The following is a 22,274-nucleotide window of genomic DNA, read 5'->3' as shown; positions in this document are numbered from 1 at the left end:
TGGTAATAAAGCAAGTAAGGGAGATGGATTTCTGAGAGCTAGAAGAAGAAAAGGCTCTTGAAGGATGTGGAAGCTAGTTCTTAAAGAAAGCAAAGGGGTGAGAGAGGCAGAAAAGAGAAAGAAAGCAGACTTCCTGTTGGGAGGGAGGAAAAATATTGAATAGAGAGGTCCAAACCCACAGCACCTTGAACATTTGTCTGGTTTATCCTCTTCTTGCAACTGTCTTGGACACAAAAACAGCAACAACACTTGTGGGGCTTAAGTGCAAGGATTTTTCAACAGCCCAGGAAGTCTTATTCACGTACACCTTTTGAAACCATGTGAATCTCCCAAAATTTTTTTTAATATTTAATATTTTTATTTTTTTTCCATTTTATTTATTTTTTTTCAGCGTAACAGTATTCATTGTTTTCGCACAACACCCAGTGCTCCATGCAAAACGTGCCCTCCCTATTAACCACCACTTGTTCCCCCAACTTCCCACCCCTGACCCTTCAAAACCCTCAGGTTGTTTTTCAGAGTCCATAGTCTCTTATGGTTCGCCTCCCCTCCCCAATGTCCATAGCCCCCTCCCCCTCTCCCAATCCCACCTCCCCCCAGCAACCCCCAGTTTGTTTTGTGAGATTAAGAGTCATTTATGGTTTGTCTCCCTCCCAATCCCATCTTGTTTCATTTATTCTTCTCCTATCCCCCTAACCCCCCATGTTGCTTCTCCATGTCCTCATATCAGGGAGATCATATGATAGTTGTCTTTCTCCGATTGACTTATTTCACTAAGCATGATACGCTCTAGTTCCATCCACGTCGTTGCAAATGGCAAGATTTCGTTTCTTTTGATGGCTGCATAGTATTCCATTGTGTATATATACCACATCTTCTTTATCCATTCATCTGTTGATGGACATCTAGGTTCTTTCCATAGTTTGGCTATTGTAGACATTGCTGCTATAAACATTCGGGTACACGTGTCCCTTCGGATCACTATGTTTGTATCTTTAGGATAAATACCCAATAGTGCAATTGCTGGGTCATAGGGTAGTTCTATTTTCAACATTTTGAGGAACCTCCATGCTGTTTTCCAGAGTGGTTGCACCAGCTTGCATTCCCACCAACAGTGTAGGAGGGTTCCCCTTTCTCCGCATCCTCGCCAGCATCTGTCATTTCCTGACTTGTTAATTTTAGCCATTCTGACTGGTGTGAGGTGATATCTCATTGTGGTTTTGATTTGTATTTCCCTGATGCCGAGTGACGTGGAGCACTTTTTCATGTGTCTGTTGGCCATCTGGATGTCTTCTTTGCAGAAATGTCTGTTCATGTCCTCTGCCCATTTCTTGATTGGATTGTTTGTTCTTTGGGTGTTGAGTTTGCTAAGTTCCTTATAGATTTTGGATACTAGCCCTTTCTCTGATATGTTGTTTGCAAATATCTTCTCCCATTCTGTCAGTTGTCTTTTGGTTTTGTTAACTGTTTCCTTTGCTGTGCAAAAGCTTTTGATCTTGATGAAACCTGAACAGGCCCATAACCAGTAAGGAGATTGAAACAGTCATCAAAAATCTCCCAACAAACAAAAGCCCAGGGCCAGACGGCTTCCCAGGGGAATTCTACCAAACATTTAAAGAAGAACTAATTCCTATTCTCCTGAAACTGTTCCAAAAAATAGAAACGGAAGGAAAACTTCCAAACTCATTTTATGAGGCCAGCATCACCTTGATCCCCAAACCAGACAAGGATCCCACCAAAAAAGAGAACTACAGACCAATATCCTTGATGAACACAGATGCAAAAATTCTCGCCAAAATACTAGCCAATAGGATTCAACAGTACATTAAAAGGATTATTCACCACGATCAAGTGGGATTTATTCCAGGGCTGCAGGGTTGGTTCAACATCCGCAAATCAATCAATGTGATACAACACATTAATAAAAGAAAGAACAAGAACCATATGATACTCTCCATAGATGCTGAAAAAGCATTTGACAAAGTACAGCATCCCTTCCTGATCAAAACTCTCCAAAGTGTAGGGATAGAGGGCACATACCTCAATATTATCAAAGCCATCTATGAAAAACCTACTGCAAATATCATTCTCAATGGAGAAAAACTGAAAGCTTTTCCGCTAAGGTCAGGAACACGGCAGGGATGTCCATTATCACCACTGCTATTCAACATAGTACTAGAAGTCCTAGCCTCAGCAATCAGACAACAAAAAGAAATTAAAGGCATCCAAATTGGTAAAGAAGAAGTCAAACTATTTGCAGATGATATGATACTATATGTGGAAAACCCAAAAGACTCCACTCCAAAACTGCTAGAACTTGTACAGGAATTCAGTAAAGTGTCAGGATATAAAATCAATGCACAGAAATCAGTTGCATTTCTGTACACCAACAACAAGACAGAAGAAAGAGAAATTAAGGAGTCAATCCCATTTACAATTGCACCCAAAACTATAAGATACCTAGGAATAAACCTAACCAAAGAGGCTAAGAATCTATACACAGAAAATTATAAAGTACTCATGAAAGAAATTGAGGAAGACACAAAGAAATGGAAAAATGTTCCATGCTCCTGGATTGGAAGAATAAATATTGTGAAAATGTCCATGCTACCTAAAGCAATCTACACATTTAATGCAATCCCTATCAAAATACCATCCATTTTTTTCAAAGAAATGGAACAAATAATCCTAAAATTTATATGGAACCAGAAAAGACCTCGAATAGCCAAAGAAATATTGAAGAACAAAGCCAAAGTTGGTGGCATCACAATTCCGGACTTCAAGCTCTATTACAAAGCTGTCATCATCAAGACAGCATGGTACTGGCACAAAAACAGACACATAGATCAGTGGAACAGAATAGAGAGCCCAGAAATAGACCCTCAACTCTATGGCCAACTAATCTTCGACAAAGCAGGAAAGAATGTCCAATGGAAAAAAGACAGCCTCTTCAATAAATGGTGCTGGGAAAATTGGACAGCCACATGCAGAAAAATGAAATTGGACCACTTCCTTACACCACACACGAAAATAGACTCCAAATGGATGAAGGACCTCAATGTGAGAAAGGAATCCATCAAAATCCTTGAGGAGAATGCAGGCAGCAACCTCTTCGACCTCAGCCGTAGCAACATCTTCCTAGGAACAACGGCAAAGGCAAGGGAAGCAAGGGCAAAAATGAACTATTGAATCTCCCAAAATTTTAACTGTTCAAGAGGAATCACATAATTTTAAGGCCAGCAAGTGGAGTGAATCATATACTTTGGTTGTATTGCTGCCATATGGAAGAGGCACTTGAGCTGATTAAGCAGAAAAAGGGACATGGTCTTTGGTCCACCACCTAAAAACTGCACACAAAATCTCTTCAAATGAATCATGGGAACCCTTTACTGCTATTTTTACCTTTCCTGTCATTATCATGTAAAATTGCTTTTGAAACACCTCTGGTAACAAAGTTATCCATGCATCTATTAATCCCAGTGCTGAAAAACACTTCTAGAATCCAATTAGTATGAAAAAGAAATTAGGACTATTGAGGGTTTTGGAGGGGTGGGGATGAGGGGATGGGTGAGCCTGTGGTCGATATTAAGGAGGGCACGTATTGCATGGAGCACTGGGTGTGATGCGAAAACAATGAATCTTGGAATGCTGAAATAAAATAAAATAAAATAAAGATGTTAAAAATATACATATAATTATGTAATTAAAAAAAAAAGAAAACATATAAGGACAAACAACTGCTGTGACCCTCATGCTATTGGTTTGGAAGTATTTCCACAAACATACATTGGATGACACTAAGAAAACAAAATTAACCCAATAAATGAGTAGGTTTGAAAGTCATCAACCAAAGGAGACAGTGCTGGTCTCTGCCCACAAGACACTTCCTGTTGACAAGGCACTCCTAAGTGGGATGGTGGTGGAATTTTGTAACACAAGAAGGCAACCCCCTTCTTTATATTTATTCATATGGGAATTATTGAATTCTGAAAATGTCGGGTTTGCAAAATCTTCAGGAGCATAACATGCAACCGAATGCCCAGAGAGAGAAAACTGCCAGGTGAGTCTAGATGTTAGCCAATAAATCCTGGGCAAGGAAGCGAGAGCCAGAAGAAGAAAATCTCTTTATTTCCTTCATTATCAAAAATTATTCCTTGAACATTTAATGGCATGTGATAAACAATACTGGATATGGGACTCAGAGGTCTCCCCCTGACCACTTTTTTTTCTATGGAGCTAGAAGCCAAAGTAGAGGAAAGCCTCAACTGCTTTCAGGAGGAAAATGCAAATGGTGGCATTTGTCCTATCCACATGTGGCCACAGGGGGCGCTGTCCAGAAGCAGCTCAGTTTTCTGTTCTTTCTTTTTTTTTTTTTTTAATTTTTTTTAAATTTGTTTATTTACAGCATAACAGTGTTCATTGTTTTGGCATCACACCCAGTGCTCCATGCAGTACATGCCCTCCCTATGACCCACCACCTGGTTTCTCAACCTCCCATCCCACCACCCCTTCAAAATACTCTGGTTGTTTTTCAGAGTCCATAGTCTCTCATGGTTCATCTCCCCTTCCAGTTTCCCTCAACTCCCTCTCCTCTCCATCTCCCCATGTCCTCCATGTTATTTGTTATGCTCCACAAATAAGTGAGACCATATGATACTTGACTCTCTCTGCTTGACTTATTTCGCTCAGCATAATCTCTTCCAGTCCCGTCCATGTTGCTACAAAAGTTGGGTATTCATCCTTTCTGATGGAGGCATAATACTCCATTGTGTATGTGGACCACATCTTCCTTATCCATTCATCCGTTGAAGGGCATCTTGGTTCTTTACAGTTTGGTGACCGTAGCCATTGCTGCAATAAACATTGGGGTACAGATGGCCCTTCTTTTCACTCCATCTGTATCTTTGGGGTAAATACTCAGCAGTGCAATCGCAGGGTCATAGGGAAGCTCTATTCTTAATTTCTTCAGGAATCTCCACACTGTTCTCCAAAGTGGCTGCACCAACTTGCATTCCCACCAACAGTGTAAGAGGGTTCCCCTTTCTCCACATCCTCTCCAACACACGTTGTTTCCTGTCTTGCTAATTTTGGCCATTCTAACTGGTGTCAGGTGGTATCTCAATGTTGTTTTAATTTGAATCTCCCTGATGGCTAGTGATGATGAACATTTTTTCATGTGTCTGATAGCCATTTGTATGTCTTTGTTGGAGAAGTGTCTGTTCTTATCTTCTGCCCATTTTTTGATATGATTATCTGTTTTGTGTGTGTTGAGTTTGAGGAGTTCTTTATAGATCCTGGATATCAACCTTTTGTCTGTACTGTCATTTGCAAATATCTTCTCCCATTCCGTGGGTTGCCTTTTTGTTTTGTTGACTGTTTCCTTTGCTGTGCAGAAGCTTTTGATCTTGATGAAGTCCCAAAAGTTCATTTTCGCTTTTGTTTCCTTTGCCTTTTTAGACATATCTTGAAAGAAGTTGCTGTGGCTGATATCGAAGAGGTTACTGCCAACATTGTTAAAATGTCTATACTGCCTAGAGCAATCTATACTTTTAATGCCATTCCAATCAAAATTCCACCGGTATTTTTCAACGAGCTGGAGCAAATAATCCTAAAATTTGTATGGAATCAGAAGAGACCCCAAATTGCTAAGGAAATGTTGAAAAACAAAAACAAAACTGGCGGTATCACGTTACCTGATTTCAAGCTTTACTACAAAGCTGTGATCACCAAGACAGCGTGGTACTGGCATAAAAACAGACACATAGACCAGTGGAACAGAGTGGAGAGCCCAGATATGGACCCTCAACTCTATGGTCAAATAATCTTCGACAAAACAGGAAAAAATATACAATGGAAAAAAGACAGTCTCTTCAATAAATGGTGCTGGGAAAACTGGACAGCGATATGTAGAAGAATGAAACTTGACCATTCTCAATTTTCTGTTCTTAACCAAGAGATAGAGACAAGAGTCTGAGGCTGTGGTTGCACAGAAGCAACATCTCTTCTGCGGGAGACTTCTGATGACATCGCTGGTTCCTCCTATTTGGGGACATAATGCGTAGAACAAGCTGAAGAGAAATTAACACCTCAGGAAATGACAAGCCAGAATCTCTCTAAGGTCCAAAACTCAGTAAAGAGGTCCTCATATCTGACTTTACAGCCTTTCCTCCCCCAAACACCACCTATGATAGTCTTTTTATTTATCTGCTCTTCTCACAAACATTTATAGTATATTTGTTTACCGTGTACCAGGCAGCTTTATAAGCTCTTAACACATATGACCTCGCTTTCCTCTCATGATGAGATAGATACCATTACCATCCTCATCGTACAGATGAAGTCCTAAGGCTGAGAGACAGTCAGTAGCTAGCACAGGCTCGTGCAGCCTGGAAGTGGTGGAGTTGGGACTTGAACTCAGGCACGTTGGCTCCATTCAAACAGTGAAGGATCACTAAATGCTATAGAGGATCAGTGAAGACTGTTGAATATCTGGGCTTGAATATCTGCTTTTTGTTTTTTATATTTATGTACTTAATCTTTCAGAGAGAGTGTGAGAGTGAGTTAGGGGAGAGGAAGAGAGAGAGGCATAGAGAGAAAATCTCAAGCAAATTCCATACTCAGCATGGAGCCCAATGCGGGGCTCAGCCTCACAACCCTGAGATCATGACCTGAGCTGAAACAAACCAGGAGTGGGATGCTTCACCAGCTGAGCCACCTAGGTGGCCTGAGTATGTGCTTTTTATTTTTTTTTAAGATTTTATTTATTTATTTGACAGACAGAGATCACAAGTAGGCAGAAAGGCAGAGAGAGAGCAGGGCGGTGGGGGGAGCAGGCTCCCCGCTGAGCAGAGAGCCCAATGTGGGGCTTGATCCCAGGACCCTGAGATCATGACCTGAGCTGAAGGCAGAGGCTTTAACCCACTGAGTCACCCAGGCGACCCCCCTGAGTATGTGCTTTTTAGAAGTAAAGTGTGTCCAAAGTAAGGGGATATGATTACTGTTTGGGGCCTTCTATGACACTTGATAATGTGGTGTTCATACAAGTAGTGTTGACATGGTTCAGAGTGAGCAAAGTGCTTTCATGTACATTGTTTTTTCCCTCAATCTGACATTTCAGTGATGAGCAGATTGAGGTGCAGGGGGTTAAGCTACTTGCCCAGCATCTACCAGCTGGAACCTGAAAGAACCAAGATTCAAACTCAAATCTGGTGAACCAGAACCCATGCAATGGATTCCACTATGAGACTTGTTTTTGGAGGCAGCATGTGTTGGGACAGTTCCTTTTCACAGTTTAGACTGACATATCCTTTGACTACTGGTGATTTCAGCCGAGGAGTGAACCAGTGGCATATACTCTTAAGACACATTCAGCAACCAGTAAACATAATTGTCTTTGGTCTGAAAGTGCATGTCCCAAGAAGTTGGTCCCAAAAGCTTTTTTTTTTTTTTTTTAAAGATTTTATTTATTTATTTGACAGAGAGAGAGAGATCACAAGTAGGCAGAGAGGCAGGCAGAGAGAGAGGAGGAAGCAGGCTCCCCGCGGAGCAGAGAGCCCGATGTGGGGCTCGATCTTAGGACCCTGAGATCATGACCTGAGCCGAAGGCAGTGGCTTAATCCACTGAGCCACCCAGGCGCCCCCCAAAAGCTTTTGATAATCTGGAGTGACAAACAACTCTGGTGACAATCAAGGAACACTGCCAACTTTCAGAGGAAAACAGACTTGAGTCTGAACCCTTATACCCAGCTGAGTAGCTTCAGGCCAATCGTGTGGACTTGCCCAGTCTGTGTCCTCATCAATAAACAAGGACCTTAGACACTCAACAAGTGAGCATCTTTTGTGGGCCAGGCATTGCTCTAGGTAGAAGGAAAATGATAGTAACCACAGCTCTGAAACTTACATGGGGGCAGAGATTGACCAAAGGTAAACACTGTCATATTTTTCAGAGTAAGAGAAATATCACACAGAGAGGCACAACATACAGAGAATTAAATAGAAGGTGGTGATAGACAGTAAAAGACTGTCACTGTGGCCACCTTACTGGAAACCAAACTCACCCACCTCATGAGTCCTGATTTCTCTTCACTGTTCTGTATTTTTTCACAGCCCACATCACTTTGTAAAATAGTGCATAATTCGTGTTTGGGGGCTTATTCTCAGACACCCCTACCAGAACATCAGGAAAGGAAGAGAAAGGAAAGAAAGGGAAGGGAAGGAACGGAAAAAGAAAGACAAAAGAAAAGAGTTCTACTAGTTTTGGGCTCAAAAACTAGAAACCACCAGCATAATGGAGGAAGTAATGTAATTTCTCTTTTCTTTCAGATCAAGGGACCAGGAAACTCGTGGCAGTAGAAGAAGTTAGGTTCAGCCAGTATATGACATTGCAGAGAAGCTGGTCTTACCATTCTGGTTTGGGTCGTAGAGCGTATTACTTCAGTGCTTTCAGTTTCAACCCCTTTCCAGATCCCACTAAACCACTTCTTGTATTCCATTCGTACCTGAGGAATACAGAGGTTTGTGTCATGTCAGGAGCTAGCTTAGGGAAGAAAGGACCCTGAATAGGATGCTAAAGATATACATGCCAAGCCCCATTTGTGGGGCCCCATGACTACCCCCTCATTGTTTTCCTGTATAGTCTTGGACATCCTCTCCTTGGCTCCTTCTAAAATTCAACTTCCTCATTGTAGAAAAGGTATTTACTAAGTGTCAGGCATCACAAAGTTTCTGTAGAGTCTACAGAGTGGTGGTGGTGATGATGATCCTGACAATGAGGAGGAGGAGGATGGTGAAGATGATGGTGGTGATCATGGAAGGGATGACGGTCAATGATGACAAAGACAATGCAGGTGATGGTCGTGGTGGTGATTATGACAGAGGTCGCCATTAATTGAACACCAGCAACCTTCAATACACTTTTTTATCCACAATGTATCAATTCATCCTTGCATAAACCAAATGACAAAGGATCTTCTCGTACTCCCAATGAAAGGTAAAGAAGCAGACACTGTTGGAAGTGTGGACTTGTTCAAGGTCATTCAGGCAGCACTCAGCACCTCATCATTCTCACACCGGAGCCTGGACACTAACCACATGCTGAACCACTCCCTGTGATTGCATGGATTCCTTCCTGAAACTTGCTTAAAATGCTTTAAAACAGATATTTAAATATTTAATATTCAACATTATCTCGCCAAGGCCCTTAAGTTGTACTTCATTTCTGGGCATGAGGAGTACCAAGCATTAAGAAGGCAGTAGAAGATGAAAGAGAAATTAATGAAGTGTTATGATGGTCTTTTTGACACCAGCATCATAATTGCTGGTAGTTCTGCTCAATAGCAAAGGGGGAGAACTGTTTCCAATCTTCTAAGTGGACGAAAAATATAATGATGACCCTCACAAAAATTTAATGTGTGCCAAGGACTATGCTTGGAGATTCATATTGCAATATCTCTTTCAATCTCAGCCCTGTGAGGCAGATGTTGTCATGTACTTAGGTGAGAAGATTGAACCTCAGAGAGGATACGAAGACTGGCCAAGCTCACACAGCCACCTACTCAGTGGATAACCTGACATCGGAGGTACAGTCTCTCTGTTTTTGGCATATTATGCCAAATATTCTAGTACCCTTCCCTAAAGGGCACTTCCCTATAAAAGGCTTATGTATCCTCTTTCTGGTGAACTCAGACATGGCCAAGGAACTTGCTCCACCCAATGAAAGAGAGCTAATTAAGCTCTTTGCCAAGATTTCCTTTACCTTTGCCATGAGAATACCAGTGTTCTAAATAAGGGCTGCCCTTCAACCTGCATCCCAGAGTAAAGACACTGTAGATCAAGCCATGGCTATGTAGCATGAGCAAGAAATAACCTGTATTGTTAAAACCACTGAAATTAGGGGGTGGTGGCTATAAGTTACTGCAGCATAACCTCCCTTATGCTGACTGATACATGCTTTGCTATGGACTGAACTATGTCTCCTCAAAATTCACATTTTTAAAAAGATTTTATTTATTTATTTGACACAGAGAGAGAGATCACAAGTAGGCAGAGAGGCAGGCAGAGGAAGATGGGGAAGCAGGCTCCCTGTTGAGCAGAGATCCTGATGTAGGGCTTGATCCTAGGACCCTGAGATCATGACCTGAGCCAAAGGCAGAGGCTTAACCCACTGAGCCAACCAGTTGCCTCCAAAATTCACATGTTAAAGCCCTAAATCCCAGTATGACTGCATTTGAAGATATGATGATCCTTTCTATAAAGGATTAAGATTAAATGAGGTCATAAGGGTAGAGCCCTGAATAGGACCATCCTATAGGATTAGTGTCCTGATAAGAAGGATAAGTGTCCAATAGGATTAGTGTCCTGATAAGAAGAAACAGAAAAGCTCTCTCTCCTTCTCTCTCCCCTGTAAGGGTCAAGAAGGTGGCCATCTGCAAAAAAGAACAGAGATCTCACCAGAACTCAACTGCACAGGCGCCCTGAACTCAGACGTCCATCCTCTAGAATTGTAAGAGAAATATCTGTTGCCCAAGCCCTGCAGTCTATGGTATATTGATATGTCGTCTCCACTGACAGAAGCACTCTCTTAAGATATAGGTTGGAATGTGAAGGTTAGGCCAATGCTAACTCAGAGCATATAGCATACCATGTCATCATTTAAAGCTTCCTTTCAGAATGAAGGCAACCCCAAATACAAATATGAAAGGTCAGAGAAGGGTGAGAATGTGAATGGCCATTCAATGAGTTTGGGAGCTGGCTGGTGGGAGACAAAATAATTAGCCTTACCTGGCGGTTAAGGAGACAGTGTACCACAAAGAGCAAAACACCCTGCAGGACATTGATGATGGTGAACGTGTATGCAACGACTGATCCAATCACCTTCCCAACCTCTTCAATCATAAAAAAGCCAAGGCCCCAAGAACAGCCCAGGATAAATAGCTGAGCAATGGCTTTAAATGTCATGACTCTGAAAAGGAACCAGAGCAGTAATAAGTATCACTCATCACTATGTGTTTGGCACTGTGCTAAATGCTCTGCACATATTACCTGATTTAAACTTCACAGGAACCTCCTGTGTGTAAGTGACTTAGGCAAAGTCATATGACTCAAAGATGAGGCAGAACCCATGTTTTCAATGGATGTTTCTGAGAATAATGCTTTCTCCTATTCTTGGAAGTGATTTATCTGCAAGTCTTTTTTACCTGGTTCTATTGGGAGGTGTGTGGAAGTGCCTTCTAGAAATTTGTATTGAAATTGTGTTGATGATGATATCATGACTTTAGAATAGAACATGCTGTTGTGTTTCTTCAAATGAAAATTGTGTTTTATAAAACAGAATGGGGTTGTTCGTGGCAACTGTCTAGGAGAGATGACGTGTGTGAATGTGTGTGTGTGTGTGCATGGACACACACATGTGCACATGCACACAGGAGCGTGATCCTGCATTCATTCGACACATGTAGAGGAATGAAGAAATGCCAAGAAGGGTGAGCTGTGACCCTCCAAGACTGAAAACACTAAGGCAAAGAGATGTTAGGTTGGTCTGACAAGTAGATGAGATCAAAGCCGGGGTTGAAATTGGAAAGATATTCCTTCAAGCTTTGTCCACATGATTCATCAGCAGTGTAAGGTTTTTGCCCACTCCTGGGAAAAATAAGCACTTGTTTCTCTTATCAATGGGGGGATGGTAGTTGTGCCCACCACATAGATTGGAGTTATGAGCGTTCAGTGACAGAATATTGGTCCATGCAATACGTGCCCTCCTTAATACCCACTACCAGGGTATTAAGGAGGGCACGTATTGCATGGAGCACTGGGTGTTGTGCAAAAACAATGAATACTGTTACGCTGAAAAAATAAATAAATTTAAATACTGAAAAAAAAACTAATGATGTATTTTATTGTGACTAACATAACACAATAAAAAAAGGAAAGAATATTGGTAAATTCCCAACATCTACCAAGTTCCTAGTTAATGTTAGTTGTTCTTACCATTATTTTTAATCATTTAGATCAACACAGTAAGAACTGGGTGCCTACAACCAAGGATTCTGGAGTACCCAGAAGTGGGTGGATTCATGGGGTGGAGGAGAGAGGATAATGTCAATACTCTGGCATGAATTTCATATGAAGATTATGCTATACAAAGTATTTGCTACACAAATGCCACCCAATGAATATTTGTTGAATAAAGAGATCAAGGAGTACACTAAGCTACCGGAAAATTATAGTTTTTACTTCTAGAAGTTGCACCTCATACACACTTTATCCCATACCACGGATATCCAACCATGAAATGCTTTTTCATGTATAGGTTTTTCTTTCCCAGGCAGAAAGAAATGTAGTCCTGTAGGAGAATCTGTGGATACCACTGATTCTGGACCTTCTTTTTTATTTTTTAATTTAAATTTTTTTATTTGTTTATTTACAGCATAACAGTGTTCATTGTTTTGGCATCACACCCAGTGCTCCATGCAGTACGTGCCCTCCCTAGTACCCACCACCTGGTTATTTTATTTATTTATTTGACAGAGAGAGAGAGAGAGAGATCATAGGTAGGCAGGGAGGCAGACAGAGAGAGGAGGAAGCAGGCTCTCCGAGGAGCAGAGAGCCAGACATGGGGCTCAATCCCAGGACCCCGGGATCATGACCTGAGCCAAAGGCAGAGGCTTTAACCCACCGAGCCACCCAGGTGCCCCTGATTCTGGGACCTTCTTACCTGGTGTCCTGAATGGTAGAAACTTCTTTATTGAGAGAGGAAAGTTTGCTTCTCAAAATCCACAGAATTTGGAAGTACAACACCAAGTTTATCTGTGGCCACAGAATGAGATATTGACTTGGAATTTTATTTTGAGGCCATGTCATGCAACCCAATTTGAGGTGGACCTAAATATCTTTTCCTGAAAGATACAGGCTTCATAGCATGCTATGCACACATGCTCTGGTCTTTTATACAGCACATTGTGTGTATATGACCTGTGACACTTGGTACTTGACTAGGATGTCTATATAATATATCATTCAAATCAAAACACATTGAAAGTGAAAGATTACTATTCATATCTATACCAGGACAATGGATGTGATCAGGAAGTTGTTGGCAAACAGGAGAATATGGAACTCTGTGCAGAGGAGATACTTGGTAAATGTTTGTTGAGTGAACAAACATGGGATTTTTGGAATACCCAGCAGAGTCATATCAAAGCAACAAGTAATCTATAAGGGAGCAAGGGAAAGACATGATGACAGTATTTCAAGGAAGAGGAGTCAATCATATTAGGCTGTATTTTCTTACCTTCACTTCATTTCCATTTTAACAGAAAAAAACACACACTCCATGCTTGGCCAACTCAGGGCAGGCAGACCCGTAAATAACTATCCCTAGTTACTCACCAAGATAATGACTGCCACTGGTCCCATGAAACTCCAGATGAACTTTTTATCCAGCTTGAGCCAGCAGCTGTTGAGAGAGGGGTATGCATGAGCTGCCTATTTCTCAGAAGGCAGAGAACTTGAATTCAGACTCCTGTAGCAAGATCCAACCAGTGCAGAGAACAATTCAGTTCAGAACCTAGACTTTAGATGCAATCAGACATGGGTCCTCATCTGACACAAGCTGTATAATCTAAGCCTCAATTCCCTCAAGTGTAAAGTGAGGGCAAACAGAAGTATTGAAAAGATTAAATGATTACGGTGGCTATATGTCAAGTCTTGAAGTCAGGTAGGGTCAGTCCTCTGACTTTGTTCCTCTCTTTCAATATTGTGTTAGCTATTCAGGATCTTTTTCTTCTCTATATAAATATTAGAATCCATTACCATTATCTAAAAAATAATTTTGGGGGATTATGATTGGAAATGCATTGAATCTATAGATCAAGTTGGGAAGAACTGACTTCTTGACAATATTGAATCTTCCTATCCATGAACATGGACTATCCCTCCATTTATTTGAATCTTCTTTGATTTCTTTCATGAGATTTTTGCAGCTTTCCTCATATAGATCTTGTAGGAAACATCAAATGAGATAATGTATACATAGTTTTTGAGTATGGTTCTTGGCAAACAGGTAAGGCTCAATAAATTATACCCCAAAATAATGATTGTTATCAGAAAGATAATAAAAGCCATACTTTAACTACAGCAAGAAAACCTACCAACACTAAGTATTTTCCATGTACCAAGTACTCTGTTGCTCAAATACTTTTTATTAAGTCATGCCCTATGTTGGCAAAGATAGTATAAATCACTCTGAACAAAGACCTGGCAGCGTAAAACTAGGAAATGTGACAAGCAATTGCCCACACTCGGTGAGCAGAAAAGCTCCCACACTTAAGTTCTATTCCAGGTGTTACTAACACAGTCTAAATCCAGTCCACTCCTTGTTTTTGTAAATAAGGCTTTATTGAAACATAGCCACATCCATTCATTTATATATGATCTATGAGTTGGCTGCACTCCCACAACAAAGGCAATATTGAGTAATTGCCACAAACACCATATGGACGCAGAGACAAAAACAGTTACCATTTGGCCCTTTATAGATAGTTTGCCAACCACTGATATATGCTACCATGAGATCTCCAAAATTGTTCTGGCAGGACATAGGGTTTAGGCTGGAGAAAGGACATCATTTCTTCTTCAAGAGAGACACCTTCATCATGTTGTTTTTGCACATGCATGCCTACTCTCTAACCAAAACTCCATTGCCAAAATACTAACGTCCTCAACTAACTTTGCAGGGCTTTGCAAACTTCTTTAGTGCAGCAGCAACTCCTTTAGTGAGGAATTCTGACTAATTTTTTTTTAGCTGACACCTTAGGAAAGTTTCTTAGATGCACTAAGACCCAGATGTCCTGTGTATGAGGTGATGAACAGTGCTGACCCCACAGGATCAGGGGGAGATTGAGACATAATATATGCACTATTTCTGATACATCCCAGTCCTTCAAGATTTGTTGCCATTGTTGTTACTTTCTATATTTTGGGATGAATCTCAAGCTCTTCAGGATACCCTTTTAGAATCTTCCAGAACACAGAGGCCACAGGTGAGCTCTTCCATCCCTGAATTTCCTGTGTGTATTTTTTTGTCCCTAATGTCCTGAAGTTGTATTCCAAATTGTATTGTAAGTACATTTGTCGGAAAGGTACATCCCTATTTGGGAAACTGGGCCCTGGATTTTACCAAAAGTCTCAAAAGGATCCAACCCCAAAGATGCTGAGAATCATTGCTCTAGGAATTTCTAAGGACAAATAGAATTCTGGCTTAAAACAGGACTGGTACACAATAAAAATAAATAAATAAATGTAAAACGGGACTGGTTTTTGAAGTATAATTCACAACAGGAAAAGGACTGAAATGTTTTTGATTTTAGATCATGTATCAGTCAGGGACACCATTTCCACCAGAAAGGCACAGAGCATGCTTACTGAGTATGTGAGCCATAGTTTTGGGGCCCTACTATTGCAGACACAGCCACAATGAGAGCTGGAATCCCATAGCCTGAAGGGTACATGAACTTCTTCTTGAATTTGCCTGCACTGGTGTAGTTGGCCACCTTGAGATTCCTAACAGTAAGGAAGAGATGCAGCCCTTCAAGGAGCATCCAGGTGAAGGAGGCCAGGTAGAGGTAGTGTAGCACCCCAGCGATGATGGAGCACAGCACCTGGAGGGGAGACAAGAGTTAGAAGTGTGGTCTGTACCTGATCATGTCCTTAGCACTTAGCATTTCCTGGATATTGGCCTGCATTTTCAATTCTAACCCCTGTGACATTTTGTTGGGGGGGACCACACAGTTTTGGGGAGCTTTCACTGGCCCCATGCTTACCCTATGTAGGGAACATTCCAGTAATGCAGAGGAATGAAGGTTCTGGGAATAGTCCTCAGATCCATGACAGACCAGTGCTGGTAGATGAATAGTCTATGGCCCTTGCTCTTTGGATGCCCTTGATGCTTAATTTTATGTGTCAACGGGACTAAGCTAAGGAATGCCCAGATAACATGTATAACATCATTTCTGGGTGTGTCTGTGAGGGTGTTTCAGGAATTACGAATTAGCATTTGAGTCAGGAGACTGGAGGTGGACATCATCAATCCATTTGAGGGTCTAAAAAATATTTATGTGGAGGAAGGGAGAACTTGCTCTCTGCTTGAGCTGGGACAGCCAGCTCTCAGACATTGGTGGCTGTGGTTCCAATAAAACAACAACAACAACAGACTGTTTTACAAACAGCCAGCTCTCAGACATTGGTGACTGTGGTTCCAATAAAACAACAACAACAGGGGTGCCTGGGTGGCTCAGTGGTTTAAGCCTCTGCCTTCGGCTTAGGTCATGATCTCAGGGTCCTGGGATCGAGCCCTGCATCGGGCTCTCTGCTCAGTGGGGAGCCTGTTTCTCCCTCTCTCTCTGCCTGCCTCTCTGCCTACTTGTGACCTCTCTCTCTGTCAAATAAATAAATAAAATATTTAAAAAACAACAACAACAACAATGACAACAGGAACAACAAAAACAGACTGTTTTACAAAACGGAGTTTTTTTTTTTTTTTTAAACAGAAACAGAGGGTAGGCCAGAATCAGCATCAACACCGTACTCTGCCAACGCTGTCCATTTCCTAATGAGGAAACTGGGTCCCAAAAGGTAGACTCTCATCCAAGATCACATAGCTGGCAAAAACTAAAAATGGATTTGAAACCCAAACTGTCTCTAGACCCTATACTTACTCTTAGCCATAGCAATGTACAGCCTCCTGGGGGGCTGGGGGTGGGGGGGAATAGTGCTTTCATAACCTTCTGGCTGTGAGATCATAGTCTTTTAGGGTTAAAAGGAGCTTTGGAAAACATCTGGTTCCAATTCTTCCTGGATATGATGATGACTGTGATCATAATGGAGACAAAAGCTAACATCATTAGTGTAGCAAAGCCACTGTCCACCCAGAATTCAAAACTTCCTCCACCCTTGCTTCCAGACTATAGACTTGCCACTAGGATGGAACTTCCCAGGCAGAGACTACATCTCCCTGCTCCCCTTGTTGTCGGTGGGACCGCTTCACGGATTTATAGCCAGTAGAACATGAAGGGACGTGATATGTACTATTTTTTAAGACAGCCCTTATAAACCTCCCTCATGGAACTCTGCCAGGTTCTTTTCTCTTGTCAGCTGGCAAAAATGGAAAGGACTCTTTTTGATGACCTCGAAAGCTGTACATACAAGACAGAAGAGCTTCCATCAGCCTGAGGTTGGAGGATAGACACCCTTCAAACCTGTTTGCCTACCCTCTACTGATACAGAAGGGGGAAATTAACAACTCTTGTGCTTAGTCAATTATATTTTATTTTTTTAAAAGATTTTATTTATTTGACAGACAGAGATCACAAGGAGGTAGAGAGGCAGGCAGAGAGAGAGGGGGAAGCAGGCTCCCTGTCGAGCAGAGAGCGCAATGCAGAGCTTGATCCCAGGACCTGGGATCATGACCTGAGCCGAAGGCAGAGGCTTTGACCCACTGAGCCACCCAGGCACCCCAATCAATGACATTTTAGAGTTTATACATTACAGGAACTGTTTTTACCTTACCTAATGCCAATAGTCTGACTCTCAGTCGGCTTGCTAAATGGCTTCTCAAAAAGTACACATTTTGTTCAGAGTTACAGATGGAGAGTTGAAATGGAAACTTGCTTTTTCCCCTAACACCATCACTGCTGACTCTAATTCTTTATGGGACTAACATAACATAATAAAAATTTTAAGATGGAAAAGCATTCCATGTTTATGGATCAGAAAAATAAACATCATTAAAATGTCCATGCTGCCCAGAGCAATCTATACTTTCAACACCATCCCAATCAAAATACCAAAGGCATTTTTCAAAATGCTGGAACAAACTATCCTAAAATTTGTACGGAACCAGAAAAGACCCTGAATCTCCAAGGAAATGTTGAAAAAGAAAAACAAAGCTGGGCATCACATTGCCTGATTTCAAGCTTTATTACAAAGCTGTGATCACCTAGACAGCATGGTACTGGCACAAAAACAGATACACAGACCAATGGAACACAGTAGAGAGCCCAGACATGCACTCTCAACTTTATGGTCAAATAATCTCTGACAAAACAGGAAAAAATATCCAATGGGAAAAAAAGACAGTCTCTTCAATAAATGGTTCTGGGGAAATTGGACATCTGTATACAGAAGAATGAGGGTTTTGAAGGGGTGGGGAGTGGGAGGTTGGGGGAACCAGGTGGTGGGTAATAGGGAAGGCATGTATTGCATGGAGTACTGGGTGTCGTGCAAAAACAAAAAATACTGTTACGCTGAAAAAAAAATAAAAATTAAAAAAAAAGAGAATGAAACCGGACCATTCTCTTACACCATAAACAAAAAAATAAATAATTTTAAATTGAAATCTAATTTAGTTAATATGTAATGTATTTTAGTTTTAGGGGTAGGATTTAGTGATTCATCAGTTGTGTATAACACCCAGTGCTCATTACATCAAGTGTCTTTCTTAAAGCCCATCACCCAATTACCACATCACCCCACCCACCTCCCCTCCAGTAACCTTCAGTTTGTTTTCTATAGTTAAGAGTCTCTTGGGAAGCCTGGGTGGTTCAGTGGGTTGGGTCTCTGCCTTTGGCTCGGGTCATGATCTCGGGGTCCTGGGATTGAGCTCTGCATTGGGCTCTTTGCTCAGCAAGAAGCCTGCTTCCCCCTCTCTCTCTGTCTGCCTTTCTGCCTAATTGTCATCTCTGTCTGTCAAATAAATAAAATCTTTAAAAAAAAAAAAAAGAGTCTCTTGGGACACAGTGTAACTCAGTTGGTTGAGCAACCAACTCTTGGTCTGGGCTCAGGTCATGAACTCAGGATTATGGGATCAAGCCCCAAGTCAGGCTCCATGCTCAGCAGGGAGTCTCTTGGGATTCTCTCTCTCCCACTCTCTCTGCCCCTCTCCCTGCTTGCTCTCTCTCTCTCAATCACTCTCTCTCTCTCAAAATAAATAAAAACTATTTAAAACAAAGCTGTGATCACCAAGACAGTATGGTATTAGCACAAACACAGACACATAGATCAATGGAACAGAATAGGGAATCCAGAAATGGACCCTCAACTCTATAGTCAACTAATGTTTGACAAATCAGGGAAAAATATCCAATGGAAAAAGATAGTCTCTTCAATAAATGGTGCTGGGAAAATTGGACAGCTACATATAGAAGAATAAAAATGGACCATTCTCTTACACCATACACAAAGATAAACTCAAAATGGATGAAAGACCTTAATGTGAGACAGAAATCCATCAAAATCCTAAAAAACATAGGCAGTAACCTCTTCGACATCAGCCACAGCAACCTCTTTCAAGACATGACTCCAAAGGCAAGGGAAACAAAAGGGAAAATGAACTTTTGGGACTTCATCAAGATCAAAAGCTTCTGCAGAGCAAAGGAAACAGTCAACAAAACAAAGAGGCAACCCACAGAATGGAGAAGATATTCACAAATGACACAATAGACAAAGGGCTGATATCCAATGTCTATGAAGAACTTCTCAAACTCAACACCCAAAAAACAGATAATCATGTCAAAAAATGGGCAGAAAACATGAACAGACACTTCTCCAATGAAGACATACAAATGGCTAACAGACACATGAAAAAATGTCCATCATCACTAGCCATCAGGGAGATTCAAATCAAAACCACATTGAGATACCACCTCACACCAGTTAGAATGGCCAAAATTAACAAGACAGAAAACAACATGTGGATTGGAGAGGAGAGGATGTGGAGAAAGGGGAACCCTCTTACATTGTTGGTGGGAATGCAAGTTGGTGCAGCCACTTTGGAAAACAGTGTGGAGATTCCTTAAGAAATTGAAAATAGAGCTTCCCTATAACCCTGCAATTGCACTGCTGGGTATTTACCCCAAAGATACATATGTAGTGAAAAGAAGGGCCATCTGTACCCTAATGTTCATAGCAGCAATGGCCACAGTCACCAAACTGTGGAAAGAGCAAAGATGTCCTTCAACAGATGAATGGATAAAGAAGATATGATCCATATACACAATGGAGTATTATGCCTCCATCAGAAAGGATGAATACCGAACTTTTGTATCAACATGGATGGGACTAGAGGTGATTATGCTGAGTGAAATAAGTCAAGCAGATAAAGTAAATTATCAAATGGTTTCACTTATTTGTGGAGCATAAGGAATAACATGGAGGACATTAGGAGAAGGAAAGGAAAAGTGAATTGGGGGAAATTGGAGGGAGAGATGAACCATGAGAGATGGTGGACTCTGAGAAACAGAGGGTTTTGGAGGGGAGGGGGACTGGGGGTGAGGCGAGTCTGGTTGTGGGTATTAAGGAGGGCATGGAGCACTGGGTGTGGTGCATAAGCAATGAATCTTGGAACACTGAAAAAATAAGATAAAATTTAAAAAATAATATAATAAAAATTGGGCAAAAGACATGAACAGACACTTCCGTAATGAAGACATACAAATGGCCAGCAGACACATGAAAAAATGTTCATCATCATTAACCATCAAGGAAATTCAAATCAAAACCACATCAAGAATAATACATTGTATGTTAATAAAAATAATTTAAAAATATTGAGATACCATCTTACACCAGTTAGAATGGCAAAGTTTAACAAGGCAGGAAACAACAAGTGTTGGAGAGGATGTGGAGAAAGGGGAACCCTCTTACACTGTTGGTGGGAATGCAAGTTGGTGCAGCCACTTTGGAAAACAGTGTGGAGGTTCCTCAAAAAATTAAAAATAGAGCTACTCTACAACCTGGCAATTGCACTACTGGATATTTACCCCAAAGATACAGATATAGTGAAAAGAAGGGCCATCTGTACCCCAATGTTCATAGCAGCAATGTCCACAACAGCCAAACTTCCCTTCAACAGATGAACAGATAAAGAAGATGTAGTCCATATATACAATGAAATTAGGTGCCTCGTTAGTGCAGTAGACAGCGTGTCAGTCTCATATATACAATGAAATATTACTCAGCCACCAGAAAGGATGAATACCCACCATTCATAGTAACATGGATGAAACTGGAGGAGATTATGCTAAGTGAAATAAATCAAGCAGAGAAAGACAATTATCATATGGTTTCACTCATATGTGGAACATAAGGATAGCATGGAAGACCATAAGGGAAGGTAGGGAAAACTGAGGGGGGTGCAAATCAGAGAGGGAGATAAACCATGGAAGGCTATGGACTCCAGGAAACAAACTGAGGGTTTCAGAGGGGAGGAGGGTGGGGGGAGGGCACATATTGTGATGAGCACTGGGTGTTATACACAACTACATTATTGAATGCTACATCAAAAACTAATGATGTACTATATGGTAGCTAACCAAGCAGTAAAAATGTGATGACTTAAAAAAGATAAAAAAATTAAAAAAAATTAAAAAGTCACTTATGGTTTGTCTCCCTCTCTGTTTTTATCTTATTTTTCTTTCCCTTCCCCTACTCATCTGTTTTATATCTTAAATTCTGCATATGAGTGAAATCATATGGTATTTATCTTTCTCTGATGGACTCATTATGTCGGCATAATTCCCACTAGTTCCATCCATGTTGTTACCATTGCTGCTGGTTCTTGCCTTCTCCCCATCCTTCCTCAAGACAAGATGGCTAGATTTGATGATGACAACAAGGTGATTTGGTTAAATCACCTACCTTAGGCTCAGTTTGATCAATCCCTGTAAGGAAGAGCAGGTGGGCCAGGAAGAGGCAGATGGAGAGCTGCAGGTGGAGGGAAGTGCAGGTGCTCTGGATGGGCCGGCACAGGAGGAAGGTGAGGGCTGCCAGGAGGAGGCACAGCAGAGAGAGGCTCAGTCCCACATAGGTGATCACAGTCAGCACAGGATCCACCTATAAGCCACCAAGTTAAGAATCAATTCCAGTTTCTAATTCTGCAGTTACATTTCTGATGGGGAGTCTGATGGGCTTTCCAGCTCAGTTCTTTTTTTTTTCTTTTTTTTTTTTTAAGATTTATTTATTTGACAGATAGAGACCACAAGTAGGCAGAGAGGCAGGCAGAGAGAGAGGAGGAAGAAGGTTCCCCACTAAGCAGAGACCCGATGCAGGGCTCGATCCCAGGACCCTGGGATCATGACCTGAGCTGAAGGCAGAGGCTTTAACCCGCTGAGCCACCCAGGCGCCCCCCAGCTCAGTTCTTTAAACAACTTGACTTAACCTCTCCGAGCTTTGATGTTCTCATCTTCAGAATGGGTACACTAATAACATTCACCACACAAGGC

At 41.4% G+C, this 22,274-nt stretch overlaps 1 protein-coding gene across 2 annotated transcripts in view; it reads right to left on the bottom strand.

Moving 5' to 3' along the window:
• Positions 1-5,855: 5,855 nt before the first annotated feature.
• LOC123932970 (putative adhesion G protein-coupled receptor E4P) overlaps positions 5,856-22,274 on the bottom strand; it is a 37,781-nt gene continuing 21,362 nt past the window's right edge. For both annotated transcript variants that reach the window (XM_045991768.1, XM_045991769.1), the window contains 7 exons: positions 21,691-21,885; positions 15,421-15,656; positions 13,387-13,453; positions 12,713-12,804; positions 10,780-10,960; positions 8,403-8,498; positions 5,856-6,039 (listed from right to left, as the gene is read on the bottom strand). In XM_045991768.1, coding sequence (XP_045847724.1) covers positions 5,932-6,039; positions 8,403-8,498; positions 10,780-10,960; positions 12,713-12,804; positions 13,387-13,453; positions 15,421-15,656; positions 21,691-21,885 — 975 coding nt within the window. In that variant the 3' untranslated portion in view covers positions 5,856-5,931. The remainder of the gene's footprint in view (positions 6,040-8,402; positions 8,499-10,779; positions 10,961-12,712; positions 12,805-13,386; positions 13,454-15,420; positions 15,657-21,690; positions 21,886-22,274) is intronic.

The sequence above is a fragment of the Meles meles genome, chromosome 20 (assembly GCF_922984935.1).
Source record: "Meles meles chromosome 20, mMelMel3.1 paternal haplotype, whole genome shotgun sequence".
Classification (NCBI taxonomy): Eukaryota; Metazoa; Chordata; class Mammalia; order Carnivora; family Mustelidae; genus Meles; species Meles meles.
Note: the sequence above shows the minus strand (reverse complement) of the source record. Positions and strands in the feature narration are given on the sequence as shown.